This window comes from Sceloporus occidentalis, unplaced genomic scaffold, assembly GCF_023333645.1.
Source record: "Sceloporus occidentalis isolate IW3139 unplaced genomic scaffold, rSceOcc1.0.p SCAF_2, whole genome shotgun sequence".
Classification (NCBI taxonomy): domain Eukaryota; kingdom Metazoa; phylum Chordata; class Lepidosauria; order Squamata; family Phrynosomatidae; genus Sceloporus; species Sceloporus occidentalis.
The window spans coordinates 182,601,131-182,622,106 of NW_028316982.1; the positions used below are offsets into that span (position 1 = coordinate 182,601,131).

General features: G+C 38.7%; 1 protein-coding gene across 1 annotated transcript in view; it reads left to right on the plus strand.

The window, feature by feature from the left end:
* BMX (BMX non-receptor tyrosine kinase) overlaps positions 1 to 20,976 on the plus strand; it is a 37,289-nt gene that overhangs the window by 14,944 nt on the left and 1,369 nt on the right. Inside the window, exons 7-19 of the mRNA XM_089511659.1 lie at positions 2,031 to 2,092; positions 3,764 to 3,927; positions 5,255 to 5,317; positions 5,463 to 5,525; positions 7,115 to 7,169; positions 8,434 to 8,513; positions 9,111 to 9,238; positions 11,811 to 11,885; positions 12,023 to 12,194; positions 13,795 to 14,011; positions 14,795 to 14,859; positions 15,650 to 15,768; positions 19,369 to 19,526. Coding sequence (XP_089367785.1) covers positions 2,031 to 2,092; positions 3,764 to 3,927; positions 5,255 to 5,317; positions 5,463 to 5,525; positions 7,115 to 7,169; positions 8,434 to 8,513; positions 9,111 to 9,238; positions 11,811 to 11,885; positions 12,023 to 12,194; positions 13,795 to 14,011; positions 14,795 to 14,859; positions 15,650 to 15,768; positions 19,369 to 19,526 — 1,421 coding nt within the window. The remainder of the gene's footprint in view (positions 1 to 2,030; positions 2,093 to 3,763; positions 3,928 to 5,254; positions 5,318 to 5,462; positions 5,526 to 7,114; positions 7,170 to 8,433; positions 8,514 to 9,110; positions 9,239 to 11,810; positions 11,886 to 12,022; positions 12,195 to 13,794; positions 14,012 to 14,794; positions 14,860 to 15,649; positions 15,769 to 19,368; positions 19,527 to 20,976) is intronic.

The window sequence follows — 20,976 nt, forward strand, 5'->3', positions numbered from 1 at the left end:
TACTGGATATCTCTTTTTGTAATACCACAGACTGTAGATATGCTAGCATCACTCCTGGTTAAGCTATCATAACATCTCAGAAGGATTCTGGCCACCCTGTCTGATTTAAAAACACTTTTTCTCCCCCGTTTCCTGAGGTGGGGGAAAAAACTCCACAAAAGAAACTGGCATGTCAGAGTTGAGAGTTGTTGCCTACTGTTTTCTCTGGTGTACTGGCTTTTATGTTAATGTAGCAAGATGTGTGTGCTGGAGAGGAGAAGGATCGAGAGTGAAATGCTAAAGCTTAGGCACACATATTGATGGTAAGGGCTGTTGTGTACTTCAGGAGCTACAAACAATGCACTGTTATTTTTTTTCTTCAAATGCAGCTGTTGTTATACAGAAATATGAGTACTGGTCCATTTCCAAAACAAATGATCTACATGCAAATGTTGCACCCTGGCCTAGCTTCTGACACATCACAGTTTTACTTGCTAGTTAATCTTTACAGTTAGATAAAGAGTGCTCTACTGTTTGGAGAACACTGCATCTTAAATGTTGCTTCTCTCAAAACGATTTAAGATTTTAACGTTGAGTTTAAGCCACTGTTACCCAACCTGAAACTTTCCAGTTGTGCTGCTCTGTGACTCTCATTATCCCTTGCCAGCGAAACATCTAGAGGGCACCAGATTTGGGGAGACCAGTTTCAGTTACGCATGCCTAGAAGGAAGGAACATAACTGGATCAGATCAAGGTCCAGGTCTTTCTGACAGCTACCAACAAAAGACATCCAGCCTATACAGTCAGAAGGATGACTTCTATTGTTATTTGCCCTTGCTGTCTGATATTCACAAGGACCTTGCTGTGATTCATGAAGAGTGAAGAATCATTTTCTATAATTTGATACACTGGGTCTGAGTGTGTGATGGGCTCTTTTGAAGGTACCCATTAGTTCCACCTTCAAATTGCAGATATATGTACATACTCATCTCAGCCTAGAGGATGCATGCCTGTAGACTTTGGTCTTCTCTACATGTGATTGAACCCAAATTCCCCCCAGGCTCACTGTGTCCTGTTTACACAATGAAGGACCAAAACCCCAAATAGGGTCCAGATAGTCTTCAAAATGCTCACACCTCCACCAACCCACATTTTTAAGGTTTACCTTCTGCTGTCGTTTTCCCCTCCAGCTCTCTGTGTAATGATGATGGGTAGTTGCCTTTCCACATGGTCCTTGCAAACCACCTAGTGCCACCACTGCAGGTGTGTCAGTCACTCTGAGGTCAGAATGAGGCACCATTATCAGTAGTGTGCTAGGTGCCTCATTCTCACCTCAGCAGCAACAACATCATTTTCTGTCAAGAGAGCCAAAAGATAAGAGGTGAATATTGGGGTAATTCAGTACCAGAATACTCTAGGAGCAGCCCAGAGTATTCTGGCAAGTAGACAGCAGCTCTCTTTAAAGAGAGCTAAGTGTTGTCACTCAGCACACATGCAAGTGTTCATTTGCAATGGTCCAGTGTAGCATTGGGTGCTGCTGAGTTCCTCTGAATGGGATCTTTATTCCATAACAATACACACTGAAATTTGCCCTGGTTAGTCCAGTGCTTATGCCATAATAATTAAAGCTGCCAGAAAGTTTACCCAATATCTAACTCTAGGTCCTACTTGTAAGATGTGTGGGAGCTAGGAGCCAATTCTCTCTCTCTCCCTCTCTCTCTCACACACACACCAAAGCAAGCCCAAATACCCCTCTTTTCCTTTTCACTCCCCATAACTGTCTGTTGCCATTTTGAGATACATGGTTGAGGAAAATGGGTATTTGGAAGTAATATGGGGTTCTGGGTTGTCTGTAAGGGTGCTGAGTTCACTGATAAGTGGTATAAAAATGTAAATGCTATTGCTATTGGGGAGATAGGGGAGAGGGGGCTTCAGGAGCCAAAAAAAGTGAGGTTGGGGATCTACATGCAGCCCATGGGCAATATCCCCCCCCCCCCAACTCCTGTTCTAGGGGATGAATTTCACTTAGTTTTTTTTTTTTCTTAATGTAGACTCCAGCCTACACAGTGTAAGTAGTGCAGTGAAACCACTCCCACCCATACCAGGACAATTGGTAAGTGAGAATCCTTTTAGCAATCCATTTTAGGTATTTATACATGTGGCAGACAGACCATTGAAATGTTTGAATTGATGGGTGACTCCTGGCAAGAAGAGAGGTCCTTGCCCTGCCTCTCTTTTCATCTAATATAATTTGTTTTTTAACCAGAGCTTCAGGAAGCTACTTTTGTTTTTGGACTACATTGTACAATTTTTCCAAGCTCTGGTTTTAACCTAGTCCTGGGAACATGTGGCCTTCCAAATGTTGGAATTCAAAGATATAGCCATGTTAGTCCGTAGAATCAGTATGTAGAGAGATCTTGTAGCACCTTTGAGACTAACTGAAAGAAAGAAGTTGGCAGCATGAGCTTTCATAGACTTCATTCTACTTTGTCAGATACATTTATTGGAGTGAAAATCAGGGACAGACATATATATGCCATTGGTATGTGAGAATGTCAATTAAAATTCAAAATCTTTTGTGTATGGAAATGAAGTAGCAAGTCCAGTTTTAACGATGGTCGTTAGTGAACAAAGACATTGGGAATTGGCCAATGTTTATGAAAATGAAGAGGCAAGACCAGTTTGCTGTTTGTTTGATGTACAACAACTCCCATCAGCAAAAATACCCAGTGGTAAGGACCAATGGTAATTGTAGTTCAACAGTGTCTTGGCGGACACCTCTCTATCTCCTATTCTGACCCACTTGTTGACAATCAAACCTAAGCTCTGCAAATGCATGTTGTTTAAATATCTGAGCCCATACATACATATAGAAGGATATGCTACATACATCGCTATACAGTTTGACAGTAAACATTACAAACTGTCATTTTAGGATTCAAACTTACATGCAGGAAAATATATGGTCTCTTTATTATACCATCTAGTGGGAAGTTGAAAAAGGTTGAAAATATTTCTCATTGTACTGGTTCCTCAAGCACTCCTAGCCCACAGAAAATAGCTATAGAGACAAGGAGACTCCTAGTCCTTGTACATGTTTGACATTTACATGGCACAGTTATGATAACTTTGTTTCAGCTAATTATGGGAGCAACTCTTCCATCCTTAGTTACTGTTGCCACTCTTTCAACAAAGGCTTCAACAACTAGGAGTGTGATCACACAGCTCATTAAAGAATTGTTTAAATGAAGAATCTGTTAGGATTTGCAGACTCTAGTCTTACTGACTCTTGCACAAACATTATTATATCTTTTGAAATTAACACCCCTGAAAAACAGACGGGTATATGTGCTGATTACATGGGTTTTAAAATTAAACATTAAGATTCCTTTGCATGAACTTCATCTCAGGGGCAGTATGCTGATGTCAGGGGGAAAATGTATAGTAAAGTAAATGAAAAGAAAAGATTTGACAATATTCAGAACACTAAAATTACACACACACACACACACACACACATATATATATAATCATTTTAGAAAATCACTAATGCAGTGAAGCACTTAGACAAACTAACTGAGATCCAACTTATTTCTACTGGTCTGCTCTAAGTATGATTACATTTGGATCCAACACAGTGTATCTAAGGTACTCTGAACACTTGACAAGTGCTTTGTAGTAGTTGTTGCTCTTATTGATATTATTAATGAGGAACTGGCTATCATTTTTTCTCCACATTCACTGTGTAATATATTTCCTTCTCCTGCTGGGTTTGTTTTCACAGCAGCCACTAGGTCAAATATTTGGCAAGTCATATCTGAAAGAAGCACTAGCTGTTTATAATTATGAACCAAAAGGAAACTCTGATATTCAACTTGTCAGAAATAACAAATATTATATTCTGAAAGATGAGGACCCTGACTGGTGGCAAGTAAGAGATTTGGAAGGGTATGTTTGGAAAGATCATTTATATATTCTGATTACTGAGAAATTATTTTTATACCCTGTTAACAAACCTTTCACTCATGAGTACAGAATTTACTGAAGAATTAAATTTCTTGATTTTAAAAGGAAAACCCATGGTGCTATTTTGTCAAAAACTATGTCTAAGAGTCAACTGATACTTTGCTGGCTGAACTCCTGGCATACATGTGATTCTGCAGGGATAATTGATGGGCCTAGGACACATCGATTCAAACCTCAACTGTGATATTCAATATGATTCAGTCAAAATCACTTGTATCTACACTGAAAAAAAATGCTGTTTGACAACACCTTAACTGTCATGGCTCCCTCCTACAGAATCCTGGGATTCATGGTTTTATGAGGCACCATCAGTCTTTGGCAGAGAAGGCTAAAGATCTTGTAAAATGATACATCTGAGGATTCCATAGGATGGTGCTACAGCATTTTCAAGTGGTGTCAAATTGCATTATTTCTACAGTGTAGATGCATCCTCAGCTAATCTACCTCATATGTAGAGGACAAGGTAGCTCCCATGTACACTGCCATAGATTCTTTGGAGGAAAGGTTCAATACAAAAGTGGGGTGAATAATGATAACTGTATGTATAAGTGGTCTAGTCGATTAATATAGAAATTAGAGGAAAGACTGTGGAGTAATATTTCAAATCTCTTAAGATTTGAAAAGCTGCAAGAGTACTTCTTTGTGTGAGGCTGGGCAAATGTATCATTCATTTAGGATGGTTGCTGCCATGCAAACGTTTTCACAGACTGACTGGAAGATATCCCAACAGGAATGTTAAAATAAGTTAAAAACAACAAAAAAGAAAAACATGGCAGCACCACCATCTCCCACCATCACATTGTTGGTCTTGTTTGGAGGTTCTAGCAGGGGAACGCAGCTATCGTATACCCTTGACTGAAGAACGGTACACTCCTTCTATCTGGGATGGTTGTCCCCTTCCACTAAGCGCGCAGCTTTGGGAGGGACGCACATGGAGCGGTTAGGGAAGAAGGGGACACCCGCCTAGCCAGCCAGATAATCCGAATCAACCCTGGCGATCAGTGGGGTGACAGATGTCGCAGCCAGATCACCCTCACATCCTTGTTGGTCTTGAACTCTTGTCCCTAGTCTGGACACTGGTCCTGCATTAATATACATGGAAGGAAGATGCTGATCATTCTGCAATGATAGCAGACTCCCATGATATCATTATGAAATCCAATTTTTCATTTGATCTTGTATCTCCTTCCTTTATAGTGCTTCCTTTAGGAATTAAAAAACACCTTTTAAATGTTGTTTTCATTTACAGTAATGAAGGCTTTGCTCCACATGCATATCTGAAGGTGATATCCCAGACCACTGATGAATCAAGGTAAGCTGTGTCCAGACATAACATGCCTATGTCTATAAATATAGCTGGTCAGTTTCTCTACTAGGTTAATCTTAATATGGCTGAGAAATAAAATGGATTATATCTGGATGTTCATTACGATCTATCATGCTTTTTCTTTTTGCAGAGGAAGCACTGAGACAGATGAAGTGGTACCAGCCAAAGAGGAAGAAAACTTTGCCAAATACGAGTGAGGAAACCATTGGGTGTTGTTGGTTATTGGGGCTATGACTCACAAAGTACGATGGCAGTATTTGAGTGTTCACTGCAGAAAAACCTTAATTACCACAGGGGGAAAAAAGAGTATTCACAATGCCCTTTAAAATCAATTTTACCTGCAAGATTTGTGCACTGCATTGTTGCTACTATCAGCTTGCCATTGCATGTAATTGCTAATCCCACTATATGATATGATATTGCAGTTATTACTTACTGCAATTATATCTCACATTTTTCTTCTTTCCAAGGATTTTACATAGTTCCCTTCCTACTCTTTTTAATCTTGCAACAATGCTATGAGTTATGTTAGAAGGAGAGAAAGCAAATAGTCCATAACGAGTTGGTAAACCTGGTAGGTGAATGCAAATTACAGTCTACATTTGCAAAACTTGTGACCTGTGGGGAATCCTCATCTGGCCCATAACCTCTTCTGCTGTTACTTCCAATCAAAGACAGAGGGGTCATTTAAAGCCCAGAAATCTGTTGCATGGAACTTTGCAGCCCTGGAAGCTCTTATATTGGAGCTTACTGCTGAGAAGAAATACATCAAATTAAGCTATGCTTTGTATACTCAGTGCCAGACTTGAAAACATTTTTGAAATCATATTTAATATAATGACATGCTAAAGGCACACAGAAGTGACATAATGATGTTCTGAGATTCAGACCATTGTCCTACCACTGCTCAGTTATGGCTGACCAACATGTCTTTGTATTCCATCTTCTTAACAGTAACTTTCCAAACTCTGCCATTAAACTTACAAAGTACAATTCCAAGTTTTTACCTCAGATTTTAATTCTGTGTAACCCTTTTGGGCAGGCTTGGTCATGATGTTCTTTTTTTAATCCTTATCTGAATATTTGCAATGTACCTGTAATATTTTTAATAGCTTTCCCTATGGCTTGTTGCACATTTCAGCAATTTTTTTACAGTAACAGTTTGTACCATTTAGAAAATATGGTAAATAAATAACGAGTCCTTGTTGTGTTGCCCATATTTATGAATATAAGATGAGCCCTCCTAGACTAGACCACAGGCCTAGATTCTTAGACTGGACTTCAGACCTAGCAAGCCCAGCATTCAAATTTGAAGTTATCAATATATTTTGTGGTACTGAATTACATAATTTAATTAGGTACCAACTAAAGTACCCCTTGTCTGTCCTGACTGTCCCATTAAGTTCATTTGATGACTCTATATATCTTAGTATTAAAAGAACAGGAGAAAAATTATATTAAGTTATTACTATTAAGCAGATGTTTCAGCAGTCATCTGTTGCTGTGATAGTGACTAAATATTTTGTTTGGCATTTCAAACTAGCTTTTTAGGTGTAAAGTTTTGATCAAAATATGTACTTCTAAATCCCATGCCAATATTAAGTAAGAATATTTAATTCATGAAATTAATGAAAGCAGGAATTAGAACTTTGACATATTTTTATGGGATGCCTGGTTCAATTAATGGATTCTTTTAGTGTGTTCTTTAATCTATTTTCAGTTATTGTTCCATAATCATTGCATGCCACAAATATAATATGTTAGCTATCATTTTTGTTGCAGTTGGTATGCTGGTAGTCTTTCGAGGGCCCAGGCAGAACAACTGTTGCAACAGAAGGTAATATTTAAATATCTGTACATTTTTGATAGGTTTCTGCATTGTCTCTTTAGCAACATGCTTCCATTTGCTTGCCTGTTGGCAAGGAAGCCAATTTACTTCTTGCTTCCTGGTATTAGAAAATACTAGGAAGTGATGATAACCAGAAGGTTTCAGTTAGCATTCACTTTAAGTCTGGCCAAAGTTTAGCTGGGCTCTTAATTGGGTCTTCTAGTTGGTTGGGGGGGAACCAGATGTTCCTGAATTGCAACGCCTGTCAATCCTAGCTAGCATAGACAATGGACTAATATTAACACTTGGAAGGCCACACGTTCTACATCCTTGTGTTACACAATAATGAGCTACAATAAATGTGCGAGCAGTGCCTGCAAAATGAATAAATCAACTTACATAAGACTGACTAAAAGGGAGACAGGATTGTAGAATTGGAGGATTCAGTGGAAGGAGGTGCAGCTGCGGATGTTCAGAATGTACATGGACAATCTGTCTTTCTACATATGAAGCATCCAAGGAAGGCCCTGGACACAAGTAGTTCATTAATATCCTGCTCCCCCCCCCCTTCTGTTACTGACTCTTTGTGGTTACTTTAAGGCAGCCTTACCCAATCTGATACCCCTCAGATGTGTTGAACACCTACATCCATAAGTCGTCAGCCAGCTTCATAAACTTAACATATCACATGGAGGAAGCTGCTTCAAGAAAACAAATTTTTCAAATATACAACTGTGAATACAGGTTGATTTAAATTCTTAAATTAATAATACACTCTTATTTTTATAAAATGCATAGAACATAAAAAACTTATTTCTATAAAAGATATTTTCCTGCCTGGTATAAAAGGACAAGTTGGTGCTTGCAATTCCACCTACCAAAGCTGGCTGAGACTGCTGCCATACCACAAAAATAAAGCAGTTTGACACCACTTTAACTGCCATGACTCAGTGGTATAGAATTCTGGAATTTATAATTTGTGAAATATTTATTCTTCTCTATCAGAGAGCTCTGGTGCCCCACCAGACTACAAATCCCAGAATTCCATAACAATGAGTCAAGACAGTTATAGTGGTATCAAGCTGCTTTATTTCTGTAGTGTAGTAGCAGCCTGACCTCACAATTGCTTTTTATTTTAATACTAGCAATGGAGTAACATCTAGCACAGGCAGAGCACCAAAACGAAAAAAGGAAAGTGTCATGACTCTGAACTGTTAAGTTCCTTACTTTCATTAAAGTTGTCTTCTCATACTAGTCTTCCTTTCATTAAAAGGGGAAAGAAGGTGCTTTTATGGTTCGTAATTCCAGTCACACGGGGAAGTATACAGTATCAGTACTTAGCATGATTGGTAGGTAAGTATGCAACATACAGTATATATCCCATGTATATAGTTTCTTTATTACACGCAGTAAAGATTTTGCCTCAGCACATGGGAACTGTGGTCCAAAACACACTGCAGAAATAATCCAGTTTGAGACGGCTTTAATTGCCCTGGTTCAATGCTAAGGAATTCTGGGAACCAGTTTTGTGAGACATTTATCCTTCTCTGTTAGGGAGCTCTGGTGCCACAATAAACTACAATTTGCAGGCTTTCCTAGCCCTGAGCCAGGGCAGTTAAAGTGGTCTCAAACTGGATTATTTCTGCAGTGTGTTTTGTGCTGATATTTATCCTGTTTCTCTGACTGCATGCATAATTGAAACTTAATTGTCCCTGTACTGAAGGCCAATTCTAGGATTGCTTTCTCAAGTTTCTTATGGAAGAGCTAAATTGTTTATTTATTTATTTTTGGCTGTCGATAGTACGTTAACAGAAGAAAGTGGTGTAAAATATCTCAGTTTTAGAAACACCCACAGTTATTAAGGCACAACAATAGAGGGGTTTTTCCTGACTTCTCTGCCATTCTTTGGGATCTTCTAAATATAACAATTGCTTGTATTTCTTTTTTCAGAGATAAAAACGGAATAGTTAAACATTATCATGTTCATGTAAACAGTGCAAACCAATTTTACCTGGCTGAGAATTACTGTTTCAGTTCACTTCCCAAGCTCATTCATTACCACCAACATAATTCAGCAGGTAAGCTTATTTAAATGTTTCATAGTTTTAAATTATGCTTATGCACATAAGTTTACTAGTTATGTATGGATGGCTGTTGCAGTGTTTAGTATCAGTTTCCAGCACAGTCTTAAACATGTTTACTCAGAAGTAATTTCTATTGTGTTTAGTAGGGCTTGCTCCCTAGTAAGTGTATTTCAGCCAAAGGGCTGGGACATCGCTGGCTAAAATTTCTCTGCATTATTGGCACTCTGACCTTCTTTTTTAAAATTTTTGTTAATTTTTAGCATGAATAGCTTAATTTATAATCGAAAAAGTATACAATCAAAGATAAAGAAATGAGGAAAAAGAAAAGAAGGGAAAAAAGGAAAACATACAACTAAAACATATTTAGTTGTTTCACAGGATTTTCCGTGAATAAAAAGCGGCTCTAGAATTCCTCTTTATTCACAGGATAATCACGATGTTACACAATGTGGTGTGATAATCATGGAATTATCATGCAATATTGACGGGAGCATCCCACTATGCTCCCATCTTTTTTGCTGGTGTGATAAAGTCCATAGTAAGGCTAGGATCCTCCCCCATCCTGGCTATACCTTTACAGATTGAACTATTTAGTACTAAAATTACTAATAATTACTAATAAAATTACTAATAACCAGAGCCACAGATTACGGTGGACCCTTGTTATACGCTGGGGTTTGGTTCCAAGATCCCCCCCTGGATAACAAAATCTGTGGATGCTCAAGTCCCATTAAATAAAATGACATAGCAAAATGATGCCCCTTATAAAAAATGGAAAATCAAGGTTTGATATTTGAAATTTATACTTTTTTTGAACATTTTCAAACTGTGGATGCTTGAATCCGTGTATAAAAAAATCTGTGTATAAGAAGGGCTGACTGTATTACTTAGTTAGATTTTCTATTCCTAAAAAAAATCTATAAATGGTTTCCAATCTTTCAAAAAGTCTTCAGTTGGCTTAATCTTTAGATCCCATATTCATATCTAAAATGTTCTCATTGCCCTTTACATATAAATCTCTGTAATGTTTGTCAAAAGCTTTTAATGTTTTTAAATGACCCATTACTAACCAGTGTCCCTTCTTAATCTTTGCGACTTTTTTTTTATCCTTTTCTGTCTCAATTTATAAGATAAGCACCTGAGTTAACTTACCTGTAACATGCTCTTCACTTCATATCTTCTTGATTTTCCAGACTTGCATACACTTTAAGACTGGAACACCTGCAGAGCAGACTCCCATTCCCAAGTGTGGGGCTGGGTGCTGACAGCAATGTAGTGTTCCATTCTTGCATGGATTTTCCCCTCATGGTTTCATCAGCCATTTCCAAGCCAACAATTAGGGCCCATGGTGCTTGGCATGTATGTAGCCATAGTTGTAAGGAAAATGCAATAGAATTCATCAGGAACATTTGGAAAATCCATAAGTTAATTAATAATTTTTGTTGTTGATTAGATTTGATCCCCCCACCCACCCAGACAAAACAGGTGCATGTGCTGAGATGTATTAGATTGTCGATGTACATTAGCAACGGTGGGGTAATCTGTCTTTCAGCAGTCCCCTTTACCAATGCAGACTTTTTTGCTCCCTCCCCTGCAAAGTTACAGGTTGCAGGTAGCCTTTGGAACAGTAAAAACACTGTGCTGCAGTAGAATGGGAAGACAGGGGTAAAAAAAGAGAGAGTCCTACCTTTTATTAATGTGAATTGTTTCCATTAGTACAAACCCAGCATTGAACATTGTCTGCTATGAGTGTGAGTTCAGACAGCATGAATGTGATGCTGTCCATACCTGAAAGTGTACTGCTATTTGTTTGTCATGACTTCTACCTTTCTGAAGCTTTATACACGCCAAGCCAATACAGTATTTAAAAATGAAATGGAGGAAAAATGGCTTTTAGCCTAAATAAGAAGGGTTACAAAGCATTGTACAGCTTGGACAGTATGACAATTTTGTTGGGAAGGGATGAACAGTATTGAAAGTGATACATACAGAGGTCAGCATATAGACTTATTCATATGAATAGCTAGCTCTTTGAGACAAGTGAAACAATTTAAAGGCATGTTAGGGGAAATAATTTTTCCAAGAAATAATATGAATTGTTATAATGCTTTAAAATGAAACAGTGCAATAACAATAGCAACCAAAAGAACATTCACAACCAGAACTATATACAGCTTGAATAACCCTTATCTGTAAAAACTGAAATATGAAATACTTCAAAATTTTCCACATGGGTTGCTGAGATTGTGATGCCTTTGCTTTCTGATACTTAATGTACACATGCTTTTTTTTCTTTTTCTTTTTCAGAAGAAAATATAAAATTACATTAAGGCTATGTGTATGTAAAACATAAATTGATTTTGCATATCTCATTCTCTATATATGTATAATTATTCCAAAATGGGGGGGGGGGATTCGAAATTCAAAACACTTCTCATCTCAGTTTCAGATAAGGGATAATCAACCTGTATCTGCCTATGAATATGACAAATTGAGTCTCACTGTTATCAAGTGCTTAGCTGTATACCACATATAGCTTTAAAAATAAAATAAATGTATTTTTCAGGTATGGTTACAAGACTTCGACATGCAGTGTCTACAAAGACAAATAAAGTTCCATCTACATCACCTTTGGGAAATGGTATGGAAAAATGTTTATTTTTCACAAGGCTTTACATGTTAGATTCATCATTTTTATTCAGGAAATCTTCTGTTGACAATAAAATAAAGTGAACAAACATGCTGATGTGAATACCTGTTTTTTTTCTGTCAAACTAGGACCCTGGGAACTCAGGCGTGAAGATATCATGTTGCAGAGAGAAATAGGAAGTGGTCAATTTGGAGTGGTGCAGGTGGGGAAATGGAAGGAGAAATATGATGTTGCTGTTAAAATGATCAAGGAAGGATCAATGTCTGAAGATGAATTCATAGAAGAAGCTGAAACCATGATGTAAGCAACTATTTTTCTTCAGTGCCTATGTTCTTATGCACTCACATATACATACAGATTCACAGAGTATATGAAACATAGCCACCAGTATTCAAAGTGCATGTTGTTTGAGTTATATGTTGTTAACATAATTAACAGGTGTGCTTGTCTGTCCTTTAAGTACAATTACTGTTTCTTTAGCACGGTCAAAGTTTCAGCAATTGTGACTGTTGCTGTCATTGCAGTTGAAAATGTTTATCCTACCATATAGTTGAAGCTTTAAGGACCCAGTGCAATCAATTTTAACACAACATAAAACAAAATAGACAATTCAGCTAAATCAAAATAGAACCCACAAGCCAATGGAGCAAAAATCAAGCCCTAAACTAGGGATGGCAAGAATATTAGAAAATATTGGGGGAAATGGCCACAAATGTGTTTTTCAGGTGTTGAGAAACTCAGATGAAAAGAACTCAGGACTGACAATAGTCTTCATACTTTGTGATTTATTCTTTGCGAAATTCACATGGGGTTGTTTTGTACAGTTTTCTGAATACAAAATAGTATTTCCTGCATAGAACATGCTGTTTTCCGTACAAAAGAACCACATCCAACTTTTGCACAGAATAAATTCTGACTTGTGAATAGGCTTCAAAAACTGTATGGTCTTTGAAAACTTTCTTCAATGGGAACAAAATAGGGCATAATTAAATCCCTACCATAAACAACCAAACCTGAACTGCTTGGTTTGATGGCCAAGTTTAAACCTAAAAATGAAATTAAGTCTGTATCAGAACCACTCCAGTCAATATCAGTGCAAATTAATAAGGGCATTTTTATAGCAGAATAGATATAGCTATGTTTCCCTTATTGTTTGCATTAATGGCTGATAGATACTCCAGCAGAAAAGAAAGTGGTGGAAATTATTTACACCATAAATTATGATTGTGGAAGTATCCTCTATGAGGCAGATATGGTGCTCAGTCCTAATTTGTTTAGAAAAAAGGTTTTTAAAACCCTAGGGCTTTTATGACATAATATCTGGCCAATAAGGGGTTTCCTTGCACATTACAAATTTCTAGAAGTGTAAGTGACTTTAAACCAGGGGTAGGCAACCTGCGGCCCGCGGGCCGGATGTGGCCCGGCAAGGCCTTGGGACCGGCCCCAGCCCGGTCCTGCCGCCGATTGCCACCGTGGCCTTTGGGGGGCAATTGTCTATAGAAGCCTCAGAAACATGTATTTATATTAACATTTTTTTAAAAATCAGCAATTTTTTCGCGTGTCCTCCATTTTTTTAAAAAAAGTGTCTTCCATTTGAAAATTTTGTCCTACATTTGTCCTGGTTTATTTATATATTTAATTTTTTAAAAAATTATTTAATTATTTATTTTTTGGCTTTGGCCCCCCAGTTGTCTGAGGGACAGCAACCCGGCCCCCGGCTCAAAAAGATTGCCTACCCCTGCTTTAAACCTTATCTCCAATTATTCTTTTGATCCGTGCAATTTATTCATGTCTCTCAATTGTAAGACAGTATTATTTAATTACTGTGTACTAAGGAAGCTTCACACACTTCTGAAACATAGAGCACAGATAAAATGGAAAAACTTGGTCTTTTGTTTAGGAAGCTGAATCACCCCAAACTTGTTAAGTTATATGGCGTTTGCACCAAGACCTACCCTATCTATATTGTGGCTGAATATATGGCTAACGGTTGCTTGCTTAGTTATTTGAAAAACCATAGGAAGGAACTTCAACCCTTTCAGCTTGTGGAGATGTGTTACCATGTTTGTGAAGCAATGGCATTCCTTGAGACTCATCAGTTTATACACCGGGATTTGGTAAGCATGCTCTCCATTTGTTCTGGAAGGAATGGCTGGGAAATTGCATAGAGAAGTAGTTCTTAACTGCCCTCTTTTCCAGGGACCACCTTTAAATGTCTCCTGTTAATGTGGACCCCCAAGATTTAACTCAAGATTTACAACAACAACACCTGAACACTGAACCATTAACAATTACACTATCAATTAAACCTTCATTCAGAAACACCCCAGCAGGAGAAGTGGCTCTCCTCCCTGTTTCTTCCTGTGAGAGAGAAAGAAAGAAGGGCAAAGGCAGGCTGGCTGACTGACTCCACTGTTGCTCAGCTTCTCAACCTGCCTCCTCTTGGATTGAAGCATTTCTGATGGGAAACTGGAGTGCTCTTGGCTGGAAAGCAGAGAGGGCAGAGAGAGAGAGAGAAGGGCAAAAGCTGACTATCTGTGCAGTCACTCAACCACATGACAGGGAATGAGCAGGCCTAAACTGATAGACAGACACACACTTTGCCTTGTCTCCTGTCATGTGGCTGCCCTATACAAGTAGAAGGTGGGTTGAGCAGCCTTCCAGACCTCAAATCTTTGTGGCCCCCTGCAGGAATATCGCACACACACTCCGGGTCTGTGGACCACAGGTAAAGAACTGCTGACATAGAAGAAAGAATTAATACTACTTCTCCTGGTGCCATTCTTCCAGTAAAAATCAAAGCTTGCTTAATGTGGGGGAGAAAGATACAAAGTTGGGACATCATAGGCTGATCACCGTCACAATGGTCCTCATTGATATTTCTTGTGTTCTCTGAACAGGCTGCTAGGAATTGCTTGGTTGATTCTGACCTAACAGTGAAAGTGTCTGACTTTGGAATGACAAGGTAAGCTCACCTAAAACCTTTAGCAGTGGAACAGAATCTTCTAAAGCTGCTTTTTAAAAGCAGAAAACAAAAGAAATAAAAACACCCCTTAAACAAAGGATTGCCAAAAGTAGTTTCTGTCCTCTGGCAGATTATCCTCCTGGAAATGTGGGGAACAAACAGTCCAATTAGGTTTACACACATAAAATTGGGAATTCATCTTGTCTCTGGAATGCCTAGATGTGGTGTGAAAAATTTTGTTCTATGATACATGTAATAATGCCACCATTTCAAGCCCACAGCCATCATATCTGTGAAGTTCTTGTGCCAAATTCTCATATGGGTGTGACCACCTGATTGGGATAATAGGTAAAATATATGAAAGTGAAAGAGGCCACGGACAGGTATATCTATTCCCCAGGCGTACCTCAATATATGGCTGTATGACCAAAAAACAAACAAAAATCCAACAATGTTAGGATCTCAGGATGTTCTTGAATTAATGCAACTAAGTTATACTACCTTTGCCAGATGAGTGTTGCAATATTTGTTATAAAACCCAGTGTCTAAAAAAGCCTTTTTATGTCATCTAGTTTTTGAATCCATTTTGTAATTCTGTTGCAAATGTTTAAAACAAAGACCTGCCCAGACAGATAATTTGATCAAAAAGTGATATTAGTATTAGTGTCAGTCAAGTCATCCATAGAGAACTGACAATTCATGTAGGATGAATTTCTTCATCAGCTGGGTAAGTTCTTTGTTTTAATCTATGCAACAGGATGTAGGTTAAATACTGATTTTTCCTTTGTAGATATGTCCTGGATGACCAGTATGTCAGCTCTTTAGGAACTAAATTTCCAGTCAAGTGGTCAGCACCAGAGGTTTTTCATTACACGAAGTTCAGCAGCAAGTCTGATGTATGGGCTTTTGGTGAGTACATTTCACAGATCTTGACAATGCTACTCAAAACAAGAAGAAATTGCTTACATGTCACAAACCTAAATAGTTACAAGACCTGGTTCAAAACTGACCTGTTACAATATTTGTGGACAGCCTTATAAATTAGTTTTGCTTCTTAAGGCCAGATTTCTAGTGGATGCAGTAGAAGAAACCCCAAGAGACAGACGTTATGCCAGTGAAGAGAGGTGTCGTACTTACTGTGGTTTAGAGTCATAGAGGGACCTTGTGGGCCATCTAGTTCAATCCCTTGCAGGACCTCCAACTAAGCATCCCCAGTAGGTAGCTGTCCAGACTCTTTTTGAAGACATCCAGAGAAGGAGACCCACATTTAGGCAACTAGTTTCACTGTCTAACCACTCTTGTTTAGTTGGGAAAACAGAAGAAGAACACATCATTAAACATTTCTTGTTTTATTTTTTAAGTTTTTACACATGCAAGTGAAAAATGTGTCTTTATTCTTCTGAGAGAAAGTGATATGCCAAGGCTTGGAGACTGCATTGCTCTCCAGATGGGACCCTAGAAGGCTGCACCAATTTTGCTCCTTACTCCCCCTCTTTTTTTTTTTTAATTAGGGATCAAAAACTGGTTGAAAAAAGTCCAAAAATCATCCAAAAAAAATTACAGTTTCTTGAGTGTTGGGAAATCTTGAAAAGGAATTTCCTAGATGAGTGGGCATCTTTGCATTTCTTGATTTTTTCTGTGTGGAAAATGCAGATTTGTGCCCAGAAAACAAGTTAGCTGCCCAGAAAGCAGCATTTTCTCCATAGATTTCTCTTTACTATAGAAAATGCTAATTTTTGCCAGAAGCATATTTTCTGTGCAGAAATGCCATTTTCTGGGTAAAAACAGCCCACATACATTTTTTTCACACCGAATAAGTCTTGAACTGCAAATAGTCTGTGACAACTATGCAGTTTTAAATGATTTTATTGAAACAAGGATAAAAATTGTAAAATCATTTGTTCTTGCCTGCAAAGATGCATATCTATATTTTTCATTCCTATACAAGCCTTTTTCAAAACAAGAGGTGACTGTAGCACGTAGTATATGGCCATTTGAAGCTCAGGAAAAAATTACCTCCAGATTGGAAGCATTCAAGGACAAAGCAGCCTTTGCACTTTATGTGGTTACACTTTTCCCACTGGCAGTCTATTAACATAGGCCATCTTTGCCATATATAAAATACAGTTCCAATTTTCTTTTCATTTCACACACCAAGTTCTTTTCTGACTTATTTTTCTTCTTTATTATTTATTAGATTTATACCCCAGCTTTCTCCCTTTTCTGAGATTTACTACCTAAACAATTAGACCAGTTCACTACAGTCACAATTAAAATGCTTCACCAAACAAACTGAAAACAATAATAGACTCATTTCTCTGCCATTTAATTATTTTTCAGAAGGTAGCAGTCCAAAAGAGTGCAATTGGGTTGATCAAATGGAGCTTAGGTGCAGCATCAATCAGCAACTGTAGCAATGAAAAGGGCTATTCCCCCTTTCTCTCTCTCTCTCTCTGTCTCTCTCTCACTCACTCTCTTGCTCTCTCTCTCGCTCTTTCTTTTCAGTCCTTGTGTGGAATGGGAGAGGAAAATATTTGGGGGAAGGACGAAATTTCACCCACTCACTGGTATATGGTGATTTCTGCATGAAGAAGGACCTGTACGCTACATGCAAAGGGATCTTGTAGCACCTTTGAGACTAATTGTGTTAAAGAATGAGATCTTTTTGCATACTGATATTCCAAACTAATACTGCTGTATCTCTGAATTCTACTGCAATAGTCTGTGACATGTTTAACTCAGCATTCTTTTTAGCCCCCTGCCATCACGATGTAGTGGTTTGAGTGTTGGACTATGACTGCAGATCAGGATTTAATTCCCTGTTGGATCATAAAAACCCACTGAGTGACCCTGGGCAAATCACACTCTTGCAACTTCCGTGGATGGCAATAGAAAAACCCCTCTGAAGAAACTTGCCAAGAAAACAGTATTAATTTACCTTAGGATTTCCATATGTAAAAAATGATTTAGAACCACACAACAACAAAAAAATGGTAGTGACTTGCCCAAGAAATTTGAATACTAATTACTAATACGCCTTGCCCATTTGATCTATATAATCTCCAGCTACCACCTGGGGTGAAAAGAATGTGCTCTTTTCTTACATCCAGGATAATTGTACCCCTGAAGGTATGTTGGAGGGGCAGGGTTGAACCTTGGGAGAGGTTGATGGTGTTGCTTTTAATCAGGCCAAACAGCTGCTTGGCTGTGGGTCATGGGAAGTCTTGTGATAACCAAGATTCCCAGCCATCATGAGACTTAAGGTGGAGCGTATCCAAAGGTGGGCCACCAAACCATGTCTTGTGAATGAAAACCATGCCTTGTGATGAAAGATTTAGGGAGCTGGGCATGTTTAGCCTAGAAAAGAGATGGTTAAGAGGTGATATGATAGCCCTGTTTAAGTATTTGAAAGGGTGTCACATCAAGGATGGAGAAAGCTTGTTTTCTGTGGCTCCAGAGATTAGAACTTGTAACAATGGATGCAAGCTACAGGAAAAGAGATTCCAGCTCAGCATTAGGAGGAACTTCCTGACAGTAAGAGCGGTTGAACAGTGGAATGCAGTCCTTCAGAGTGTGGCAGATTCTCCTTGTTTGGATGTGTTTAAGCAGAGGCGGGATGGCCATCTTTGATTGTGTATTCCTGTATGGCAGAGAGTTGGACTGGATGGCCCTTGTGGCCTCTTCCAACTCTATAATTATATGATTCAGTCTGTGACCTCAGGCTGAGATGTCAAGCTAAGTTTCACATTGGCCACAAGCTTGCACAAGACTTCAGAAAATTTAGGTGGGCCTCTATACAACTTGGCATGACCCACCAGTGTGATCTAACATCCGTCTCTAAAATCATTCATGCTTCCTGGCCTATTCTACAGGCTGCAGATTTTTCCACCTCTGTATTACTGTAGCACATTTCATGGGCTTCCATCGGACATCTTCACACTAGAGGTGGGCATAAGGGATATGTCATGTCACACTTAGCATACTGATTTTTATTCTACTCATTGATTTAATGTTTGTGGGGGTTTTTGGATGTGTTGTCACAACTGGTTGGCATGGGGGGGGGGGGAAGGGGGGAATGCAGAGCATTATAAGCTTGAGGGGAAGCCCAGGGGATGTAAGATGACTGGTTGGGGTGTGATTTTGCATTTTGTCTGAGCTCACTGTCTTGGCCCATCTCTTGTTGCTGTGTGCCTTCAAGTCATTTTTGACTTCTGATGACCATAAGGCAAACTTATAGTGGGTTATTATTGGCAGTGTTTGTTCAGAGGAGGTTTGCTTTTGCCTTTCTCAGAGACTGTGATTTGCCCAAGGTCACCCAGTAGGTTTCCATGACCAAGCAGGGATTTCCACCAGTGTCCTTGTCCAAGCCACTCAAACTAATATACCACAATGGCTTTATTACAAGGAATTTTAAAGTATTATCTATTATTATGACTTTTGCAGGGGAATGGCACAACTAACACATACATAATAAATGTCATTGTTTTTCAACACTGGGCATGTCTACAGGAATTTTAATGTGGGAAGTGTTCACTTTGGGCAAACAACCATACGACCAGTATGATAATATGCAAGTGATTGAGAAGGTGTGTCATGGTTATCGGCTGTATCGTCCACAACTGGCTTCTAAGGCAATCTATGAAATCATGTACAGCTGTTGGCATGAGGTATGTGCATTATTTCAGTTGAGGTTTAAAAAATGATGCCTCCTCTATGTTCTAACATAGTGAATTCTATAGCTGTGTGTCCATATTTTATCGTTAACCCCTGCCCTTTTTAAAAGGTGTTACAGAAGTGCATAGGTGCATGATGCTGTCTACTACATTGGTTCCCAACCTTTGGTCCTCCAGATGTTATTGGATGTTCCAGAAGTCCCAGCCATCACAGCCAGTGAGCTGAAAAATCTGTAAGCTGAAGTACAAAACATTTGAAGTACACGAGGTTGAAAACCACTGATCTAAGGGGTACCTATTGCTATAATGAGGTACTTGTCACAAAAAGCATATTTCATAACACTATACTTTTAGCATGGTCCTTTGGTTCTTTTAGGATGGTCCTTTTAAGCTGCCATCTGGGTGGCTTTGGAGTGCAGCATTTAGACACCACATGTCACGAAGCTGCCCAGAAGTCAGATGGCTGCCCAAATGTGGGCAGCTTCATGACATTCTGGCAGTGTGGCGTTTACACATCACATGCTGGTGGAGCATCATGAAGCTGCCATGGGGCCATGGCAGGGCCAGCAAAGCCAGCTTTTCCCTTGCCGAAAAAGAAGTGGATCTTATTGGCTGGGTTCAAGGTAGATTGGGGCTGTGGCGTGTGGTTGCCATGGCCCCAATCCATCGTTGGAAGGGACAGCTTCAAACCACCCTTTCTTGGCTGTCTGTTTCCCCCATTGTTTGTTTAGCACCTAAAATAGACTAGATACTGAACAAAATGGTCACAGTTCTGGAAGTACAGAGGATAGACCCACATTTCAGTATTAGAATTTTTGATTTGCACTCAAAATGCCCCTGGTTCTAGTTGATATCTCCAGCTAAAGGTTCTCAAGTAGTAGGACTGGAGAAGATCTCTGTTTGAATCAGTCCCTGCCAGGGAAGGCAATGGTCTGATTATGGACAAGAAATTTCATTTATTGGTAGTCCCTTCCTTTGACATGTTGATGTCAAAAGACAACAAATGGAATGTTAATTATTTTTCTTCCTTAAAACTAGCAAATAACAGATTTCAAGAATTAATTAGGGTGAAACCAGAATGATTTAAAAGACCAGAAAGTCCCAGATTTTGTTCCTGTTTGTTCTGATTTTACTTTGAAGATTCATACATGTTTTCTTTATCCCAGAATATTTTCTGTCAGCTTCGGTATGACCAGAGAATTTATATACCAGCTCCTTAATTGTTTGGTTTTTTTAACCCAGTATAACATCAGAAAGACTGGGAACAAAATCCCAGACTTTTCAGCCAGTCTGGATTTGCTCTATAACTGATGTGGAGATATTTTTTCTTTTTTAAAAAATGTAAATCTATTAAATTAATCATTATTTGTTGTCATGTGCCTTCAAATTGACTCCAACTTGCAATGACTCTGTGATAGGGTTTTCTGGGGAAGATTTATTGGAA